This window comes from Chrysochloris asiatica, unplaced genomic scaffold, assembly GCF_000296735.1.
Source record: "Chrysochloris asiatica unplaced genomic scaffold, ChrAsi1.0 scaffold00027, whole genome shotgun sequence".
In the NCBI taxonomy this organism is placed as follows: domain Eukaryota; kingdom Metazoa; phylum Chordata; class Mammalia; order Afrosoricida; family Chrysochloridae; genus Chrysochloris; species Chrysochloris asiatica.
In genome coordinates, this window is record NW_006408545.1 from 26,432,068 (window position 1) to 26,442,441 (window position 10,374).

General features: G+C 37.8%; 1 protein-coding gene across 1 annotated transcript in view; it reads left to right on the forward strand.

Moving 5' to 3' along the window:
• The first annotated feature begins 9,510 nt into the window (after positions 1–9,510).
• LOC102817463 (uncharacterized protein CXorf67-like) overlaps positions 9,511–10,374 on the forward strand; it is a 1,762-nt gene continuing 898 nt past the window's right edge. Inside the window, exon 1 of the mRNA XM_006839998.1 lies at positions 9,511–10,362. Coding sequence (XP_006840061.1) covers positions 9,511–10,362 — 852 coding nt within the window. The remainder of the gene's footprint in view (positions 10,363–10,374) is intronic.

Consider the following 10,374-nt stretch of genomic DNA (forward strand, 5'->3'; position numbering starts at 1 on the left):
GCCACGGAAATCCTATGCAGGGTCTCTATGAGTCAGGACCAACTCCATAGCATACCACCACTACCACCATAGATAGATAGATATAGAAATAGTAAGTCCTGGTACAGTGCTGGTGCTGTAGGATAAGCATTTGACTGCTGACTGAAAGGTTACTTGTTCGAACCAACCAGCCACTCTTGGAAACCCTATACTCATAGTGTCTCATGGCACTTAACCTACTCTACAGAACTTATCACCATACCATGATGAGCATACCTTACTAGTGTTTTTGTTCCCAGTATGTACCTTATCTACTGCAAGGCTGAAAGTTGGATGACAAGGGTGAGTTCAGTTCCAGAGGTGAAGGGTGGCTGAGGGCTATAGTCTTTGCTTTATTTATTCTCTTGCTCACCAGTAAACCCGTTTTGTTTTGTTTTGTTTTGTTTTGTTTTTAAGGACTTTGAATGCATGTTAGATTGTATTCAGAAGTGTCAGTAAATAAAATGACTATCACCAGGCACTTTCTGTACAAATGTAGGGTAAAAGGAGAGTATTTTAACAAGAAGAAAATTAAATGGATGTGTAAAGTTACTGATAATGTAACTAAACCCCTAGATTGCAGCAATTAATGATTTTTGAACTAGCGTGTCAGGAATGTAAATTGACAGACTCACAAAAGTATAGATGTTTGCTGGCTTAATTAAAAGTCCATCAGGTACCACTTTAGGATTAACTTTAGACTGAAAAACAATTTGCATTCACTGGGATAGGATTTGAATCCATTCTGCTGTATATTTTTCGTATTAGCTCTATTCCTTTGTCCATTTCAAGATCAAAATGACAGAAGCTAAGCAAAGGAGTCCTACCACTGAACAAGTGTGAGTTTGCCTACCTGTGTCTCAGGTTAGGAATCCAAATGACACAGTGGTTAAGCAGTTGGCTGCTAACAAAACGGCTGCCAATTTAAATCATCAGACATCCTGAGGAAGAAAGATGTGTCAGTATACTACGGTAAAGATTTACAGCATTGGAAACTCTTTGGGGACGTTTTACTCTCTTGTATGTGTTCACTATGAGTTGGAATTACAGAGTGGTGAGGAATAGACTAGATTTCAATCTAGCTTGAAAATTCTCTGAACCTAATGCATCTTTTTTTGTTAATCAGACTGTAGTCAAAGTTGATACCAATAAATAGAAATTATATCATAAAATATAAGTATCAAGAATTGATAAACTAGGTTTTTACAGCACAAAGAACTGTTGTTTTGAACAAGGAGAATGGACTGTATATTATGACATGTGGTGTACTGCCTCATTATATAAATCTTACTCTTCTAGAGCTAAACTGAAAAATTTCAAATCCGGATATTACTGTTCAATATATCTCCTATGGACTTTATTTTCTTGTTTACCGCAGCTTGAATTTATTTCATCATATTACCATTGTTCTTTGAAGATGAGGACTTGAATGTTTGTTCTATATGGAATCACATTTAATTTCATCATTAAGATTTATTAATGCCCAATAAAATCAATCTTCACAAAAATTGCTCTTCTACACTAGCAGGCTAAGAGTTGAATGACTGCCTTTTTGCTGTGAAAATGCATGCTATTGTTGTTATGGCTCACAGTGGCCTGTCTAGGGCTTCAGAGGAACAGCTGATGGGTTTGAACTGCCAACTTTACAGCTAGCAGTCCAGTACTTATGCATAGAAATATGATTGTAGATAGCAGACATCTTTCATATTGTATATATATCTTGGTTGAATTTATAAACACTTCAGGTAAAATATACTTTTTACTGTTCTAATTTATTGATATCTTATAAATTTCAATATGGAAAGTATAATGCTGTAGATATTTTATTCCCTTCAGAAAATCCATAAGAACATATTATTCATGAGCTTGCATCTGGCTATGAACAAAACATGTTACATTTCTGTCAGTGCTTTGTGCAAAGACTGAACAATATCCCTACACCTATTTTCTTTTAAAATGCTACAAGTTAAACTAGAACTGATAACAAATACTGTGGTAGAATTACCATATCACTTAAAACAATAATGGTGGGTGTCTGAGGTTTCTGTCACATCTCTCTCTATTTACAGTGAAAAGTCAATTTTAGGCGGTTTGTGTTGGAAATGACAGCATTTCTATCAAGCTCTTCATCAACTGCTGCGAGCTGGAGTCAGAATTATCATCCTTCACTGGGCTGTCTTACTTTATGGTATCAATTAGCAAACAATCTGTTTTGTTGGCACATGATACAATTAGGATGCAAAACAGAGTGACTGTGAAGCAAAACATTTTTCAGGGAAAAGGCTGTTTTGCCCAAGCAGGAGGAGGGAGAAATGGTATCCTTCTCCTGTCAGTCTTTCTTCAATTTACCACTGCTGTTGCATTTTGACAATAATACAGTGTAATAATAGTGTTAGTTTTGCTGTTGTTTCTATTTTGTTCTGATAATGTTAATATTTGATTTTAAGAATATGAAGATGCTGTTATTTTTTTTGGTCTTTTTTAGTTTTCAGTTCTAGAATTTATGTTTGTCTTTATTCACACTCTTGAAAAATTAATAAATAAAAATTCCCACTCCACACGAAGCCAGCGAGACAATACACTAGAGGGCACTAGTAAGCTGCTCTTTTTATTATTTCTTTTTCATTTACCAATATAATTTGCATGTCTTTAGGGATGCCTTTAGTGCTTAATCTGATCTATTTGATAACACTCATTTTTTCTTTCTTTGCTGTGTTTTTTTTCATTTTTAGAGAGCAGTAAGTTCATTTGGTATTTTTCACTGGCTAAGATCATTTCACACCGTTCCGTTAAATTCATTATTTTAATAATCTTTATCCCACCTGGACCGCCTGGATGCCCTTTATACCTTATTGCAACCTTCCTGATCTTGTCTTATGACATTTCTTTTGTTTTGTGAAAGAGCATCTCCACAGCTGCAAGTGATTGCTACTTAACTCCAATTGTATGGGCTTTCAATGTACACAAATCACTCCTGGGTATTCTTTTTAAGCCTCACTTAAACCTCAGTCTCCAGAGGTGAAAGGCTAAATATTTAAGTAATCTGCCACCTGGCTCATTTTAACATGATTGGTACAGAAGACAAATTCATCTTCTGAAGAATATACAAGAGCAATTTTTCTTTAAAGGTCATATGAAATTTATGCTTCATGTTCAAAACTTTGGCATTTTAATTAGCTTTTAAAAGGCAGGAGCAATATAGTGAGCTCTAAAATGTGTTTGAAGAGAAAGTAAAATAAACAAGATAAGATGGATGCAATGCCTTTCTCAGAATATGTTGCTCTTGTCTTTATTTAATATAATCTTATATCAAAGTTCTATGATACTATGAATACCCTTTTCTCATTCTAAGCTGTGCTGTTATTGGGTAGTTTTTATTTGGTATATAAAAATGCTTATTTGAATTTATAAGAAAGTTGCTGACAATAGAGAAATCCTATGTACGTTTCAACTATCATTATATTTCTTTCAAAACTAGGAAATTAACATGAGTACAATGTTGCTGTTATTGTTAGGTGCCTTCAAGTTGGTACCGACTCATAGTGACCCTGTGTACAACAGAACAGAACACTGCCCGGTCCTTGGCCAACCTCATAATTGTTGCCACGCTTAAGCCCATTGATGCTAACACTTTGCCAATCCATCTTGTTGGGGGTCTTCCTCTTATTCTCTGATCCTCCACCTTACCAATCCTGATATCCTTCTCCAGAGACTGGTCCCTCCTCACAATATGTCCAAAATATGAGAGACGACATTTGGCCATCCTGGCCTCCAAGGAGCGCTCTGGATGCACTTCTTTCAACACAGATGTTTGTTCTTTGGCTGTCCATGGCACTTTCAATATTCTCCTCCAACACCATAACTCAAAAGCATCAAGTCTTCTACGGAGTTCCTTATTAACTGTCCAGCTTTCACATGCATATGAGGTTATTGAAAATACCATCGTTTGGGTCAGGCGAGCCTTAGTCCTCAAGCTGACATCTTTGTTCTTCAACACTTTAAAAAGGTCTTTTGCAGGCAGCAGATTTGCCTAATGCAACACATCGTCTGATTTCTTGACTGTTGCTTCCATGAGTATTGATAATATTAATTAAACTCCAAACCTCTCTTGGATTTCACCAATATTTCCACTAATGTCTTGTTTCTGTTCCAAGATCCCACCCAAGATACCACATTGCATTTAATTGTAGGCAGTGTTTATTCTTTAAGTTGCTTTTTTTTTCTATTTTGAAATAGAATTTACTTAAAGAAGGATGAAAGAGTTGTTTTTCAAAAAGTACAAATGATGTAAAAAATGTAGGAAATTCACAACAACAGTAATTATAGTGTCAAAGAGAGCTGTTATAGTAATGTTTATTTGGTAGACTACAACTAAATTTATGATACGTTATATCATTGTCCAAATGCAGTCTCCTGAAACTTAACATTTTATAGTAAAATATTCCTTGGAATTCCTGCTCAGTCTCACTTCTCAACTACAAAAATATAAAGATTTCTAGTATATGGCTCATGCAACATGGTGGGGCAAAGCATCTGACTACTAGCCAAAAGGTTGGTTTGAACTCACCAACAGGTGCCTTGGAAGAAAGACCTCAAAGGCTAGTCTTGAAAACCCTATGGAGCAGTTCTATTCTATATGCATAGGGTCTTCATGAGTCAGAATTGACTCCATGGCAACTTAAAACAGCAACATCTTCCTCAAGTGGACACGTTGTTTCCATGGAAGAATTCTGTCACAGGCCCAGCTTAGATTCCTGAACAATGCACCGCATGCTCATTTGTCTCTTAGTGGACACTTGCATGTTGGTATGATATTGAATAGGTTTCAGAGGAGCTTCCGGACTAAAACAGATTAGGACGAAATCCCTGCAATCTACTTCTGAAAAAATCACTGAATGAAAATTTTACAGATCACAAGGGTCTGATCTCGAACCATGCAACGTTCCCTTTCACTGTTCATGTCATAACCATGAATTGGGAGCTCACTGGATGGATGCTAACAAGAACAATCTTTCTCAGAACATAACACAGTTATGGTGGTGGTAGTGGTGTGCCGTGGAGTCAGTTCTGACTCATAGTGACCCTGCATAGGGTTTCTGAGGCTATAAATCTTTATGGGAGCAGAAAGCCTCATCTTTCTCCAGTGCAGCAGCTGGTAGTTTTGAACTGCTGACCTTGAGGTTAGCAGCCCAACTTGTAACCACTATGCTACCAGAGCTCCTTAACACAGATATGGGCCACCTAAAAATAGAAACAAAGGATTCATCTTGATTCTAGTATTATTATCTTGAAATACAGTATTGCTATAAAATATTAAATTGATCTTAAAATTTACTTCATATCTTAAAGTCCACTTCAGAATCCCCATTCTCCTTCCAGCTCATATAATATATTCTATGACCCTCACCATCTTGTATGCTGTTAATGCTATTTTTAAGGTTTGAAAGGAAGAATTTTTCCCAGTTGAGTGTGGGAAAACGTAATGGGAAAACCATAGATGTCCAGGGGCAGTTTAGCAAGATGGAATTGTTTTTCCTCTTTGCTAACAGTTATTTTTTATCTGATATCTTTGTGGTCATAAGATTATAGATTCACTTTAAAAAATGGATTCATCATTTATTACATTATGTCAAAGAAGAATGAATAACTAATTTGATCAAGTTCATGCAGGCAAACAAGGGAAGGACCAAGTCCAGAGCTGAAAGCTAAATCTGTTGTGGCTTGAAGTCCAAGGATCTTTCTGCATACTAAATTTCCTGCTTTGTAGAAGAAGTCAACATTGCCACCCAGATGTATACTCACAGAGGTTCATTCATTTGTTATGTATCATTTTAGGACAGTTACGAATTATAGTGATTTCTTTAAGATAATTAAAAGAAGTCAGCTCTTTAAATGAAAGAGCTACCTAAAATTGTTTATTAATACAAATTTATAAAGTATTAGCAGCATCCTCTGAGTAAGAAAATATCTAGCTATTTAAACATGAATATTCTAAGAATATTTCCATTCTCTTTTTTCTTATATGTTTTTTGAAGATTATCACTTAAATGGAGTTTCACATTTTCAAATACAAACAAGAACAACTTGGTGGTTTGAAATACTTGATGCCCTGAGATGTTTTGTTCCTAGTATTAAAGCTTTTATTTAAACCATTGCATGGGGTTATATAACGTCCTTTAAATTAATTTATGACACATAGAACTGAAATACAAATGCTAAACTTAAGAGTAAGACAAACATGACTTTCATAAGTATGTTTTTAAAATAAATTACAAATTAGTTGTTTAAACAGTTTGAGCACATTTGTCATGATCAATTCTACTTACACAAAAAAGACATAATTAGTATTGAATGCATACATTTACTTAAGTTAATTTAGTCATTTTTTTCCTAACTACAACTATACTTCATTCTAGATCATTTGGTAAATAGTTAGATTTTAATTTTTCAACAAATACAATTCATAGAAAGACTTTATTACCATTAGAGTGTAGAAAATCCAATTCAAACTACTATGAAAATATGTAAAATCTTCATTTAAATATGTGCATTAAGGTTTTCAGGAATCAATAATTATATTGCCATTGTAGGCAAACATTTGGAAGGTAAAATCATATTTAGAAAGATCTGAGAAAGTTTCACGAAGTTCATGGAAGAATTCTACTATCTTTTAGCTCTATTTTTTCACAAATGTTTGAAGCCCCCTAGGCGTAGTGGTTATGAATTGGGCTATGAACTGCAAGGTCAGCAGCTGCTCCGCAGGAGAAAGATGAGGTTCAATGGTTCACTAGAAGGACTCACAGAATTCAGAAAACCTGTTATACTCATGATTATAGTTTATTACAGTAAAAGCATAGATTAAATTCAGAAAAGGAAAGAGGCACACAGAGCCTCTGGACTAGCAGGATTCTTGGACTAGGAGGAAGATTTCCATTGTCAATTGAGATCTAATACTTCATTTTGCTTGGAGCCACAATCAATACTCATGGAAGCAGCAATCAAGAAAACAAAAGATATATTCCACTAGACAAATCTGCTATAAAACACCTGTTTAAAGTGTTAAAGAGCAAAGATGTCACTTTGAGAACTAAGGGGCAGCTAACCCAAGTCATGGTATTTTCAACGATCTCATATGCATTTGAAAGTTGGACATTGAGTACAGGAAAATCTTAGATGAATCAATGCATTTGAATTATGGCATTGGTGAAGAACACCGAAACTACCATGGACTGTAAGAAGAACAACAAACAAATCTGTGTTAGAAGTACAGTCAGTATGCTCCTTAGAAAAGAAAATTTGAAAGTAATCAACTAAAACTAGTAATAAATCATGCACTTCAACATAAAACAAAACTCCTTATACCCATAAGCAACATCATGATAATGCAGAATATGTTAAAGTTGTCATGGATTTCATTTTGCAACAGTAATAAGCTGAAGCAATTGCAAATTTAGAAAATAAATTTAAATCTGAAACAGGCTCCACTTCTCTTGGATTTCCTGATATTAAATGTTACTGCAAGTGTGTTTCTCTGTATGTGGTGAAGGACACAGGGAATTTCGAATGCCAATATTTAGGACTCTGGTGTTACACTGCAGGGTAATGCCCTGGACCAGAAAGTCAGTTTAAACATAAAGGTTCAAACCCACCAGCAACTCCTCGAAAATCCTATACAGGGTTGCTATGAGTCAGAACCAACTTGATGTCACATGAAGTCCTGGTGTGGTGCTGTAGGATAAGCTACTATTAACTCTAAAGTAGTTGATAATTCAAGTCCACCAGCCACTCCTTAGAAACTTTATGCAGAGTCACTGAGTCAGAATGACTCGAAGGCATGTGACAAGAACAAAACAAAAACAACTTTCATAGAGGAAACAGATTAAAAAGAAATTATGACAAGAAGAAATACAGGGAAAGATTCCCTCCAAATTTCTCCAAGGATACTTCACTACCTCCAGTATTTAGTGAACTGATAAACATTTCTCTTGTGTTGTAGCACAGATTGGATACCAGAGAAATAATTCTTCCTCACAGGTCTTCAAGTGAGATTTTTGTTATTGCATTAGAAATCTATCATAAGCTTACCCTGAGATGGGGAGCATTACTTAATGTGATTTAAAATATTTCCTTGAAATCATATCCATGAATCTACTTTGAGTGTAGCACTAAATAAAAAATTGAAGAGATAACTTTAGTATCAGTTCATTCTACTCCTAACTGTATTTTACATTTTAGTTCTAAATTCTTGAAGTACAATATAATAAAAGCGATGATGCTCTTGGTCCTTGAAGTTTCAGAATCATTGTATTCAAACTTTTAACTGTATCTGTCAAATATATCAAGCTCTACTAAAATTTATCTTTTCTTTAAGTCTGAGGCAGCAGGTTAGTGGTCCAAAACTAGGGCAACAGCATCTTTCAGTTCATGAATCTGTAGATACATATTTTCTCTGACAATGAATAAATGTACAAAATATGACTCTAGGGAAATCTGAGGTCATCAGAAATGAAATGGAATACATAAGATCTATATTCTAGGGATTAGTGAGCTGAAATGGACTGGTATTAGCCATTTGGTATTGGATGATTTTATAGTCTATTATGCTGGGAATAAACAATTAAAATTGAATGGCATTAAATTCACAGTTGAAAAGAACATTTCAATATCTATTCAGCAGCACAGCTCTGCCAATGATAGGATAGTATCCATATGCCCACATGGAAGACTAGTTAGTATGACTACTATTCAAAATTAGACACCAAACAATAGGGTCAAAGATGAAGATTTTTAACATTTTTACTAAATTCTTCTGTTTGAAACTGATCAAATATTCAATCGAGATGTTGTTGTTGTTGTTGTTAAGTCAGTTTCAACTCATAGTGAACCATATAGGGTTTCTGAGGAGCGGCTGGTATATTTGAACTGCTGACCTTGTGGTTCAAGCCTACCTGGCCATCAAGCACCTTATCCTACAGCACCACATCCAGACTAACTGATAAGTACTGCTAATGGAATGTAAATGCTGGAAACCAAGAAGTCATCAGTAGTTGGAAAATATGGTCTTGGTAACAGAAATAACACTGGCAGTCTCATGGAAAAGGTTTTGCAAGACCAGCAACTTATTCATTGCAAAAACTTTTTTCAATATCATAAATGAGGACTATATTCCCTGGCCTTGACAAGAGGCATACATAAGAATGAAATCAAATGCATATATGAAAAGAGATGATGGAGAAGCTCAGGCCAGGGGTCCACTGTGGAACAAGCCATCAATTCTTCATATGCAAGTTCAAGTTTTAACTGAAGAAAATTAAACAAACACAAGAGTCAAAATACAACCTTGACTGACTGTACAGAAGCAGTGGTTGAGGCAGCGTTCTCTCGGTCTCTGAGAACTTGGTATCATGGCCAGCCAGTCATACATACCAAGAGAAGGAGCAGCAGGAGCAGTTTGAATCTATGCAGAGTCAGGGACTCAGAGACCTGAACGATATGGTCGCCCCTGTGCCTAGAAGTGCCTACGGGACCAGCAATCCAGAACCTGTTGACCCGGTTCCTACAGCCTCCAGCGAGCTGGCTCCTTCGGTTGCTCCACCCAGCAGCAATGAAGGTTCAGCCACCGCTGCAGCCGCGAGTACAGCCACAGCCATTTGGGTGCCTGGTGAGGATCCCGGGCTGCGCTCTGTGGACCGTGCACAAACGAAGAGGTCCGACTTCCAAGGCAGCCGGAGTTCCGACGGAGACCTTGCAAACAAGTTGCAGCCCAGTAATAGCTGCCCTTCTCCGGCTCCATGGAGTGAAGCATCTCGGCCAGGCCCTGCACTCCGAAGCCATACTAAACCACGAGGCCCTACTCTCGGCAGCTTCGCAGCCACACCAGACACTCCTGTCTATAGCCAAGCTCACCATCGTGGTGACCAGTCAGACCCTGTTCCTGGTCGCTCCCATGGCAGCTCTGAAGCACCAAGCCCGGCTCGTGGCCGCCGCCGCCGCCGCCATAGTGCTGATGCACCAGGTACTGCTCTTGTCTGCAGCGCTGAAGTGCCAGGCCCTGTTCCTGGCCGCTCTGAATCACCAAGTCCCACCCATGGGCGCACCCGACGTGGCCGCCGCGGCCGCCGCACCGAATTACCAAGCCCAGCTCGTGGTCAAGGCCATCAAGTGGAAACTGCAACCCCTGCTCTTGGCCGTCGCCATCACCGCCGCGTGGAACCACCAGGCCCTGCTCAGGGCCGCGGCCAACACCGTGCAGAATCACCAAGCCCGGCTCTTGGCCGCCGTGGCCGCCAGCACCGCGTGGAACCACCAGGCCCGGCTCTTGGCCGCCGTGGCCGCCAGCACCGCGTGGAACCACCA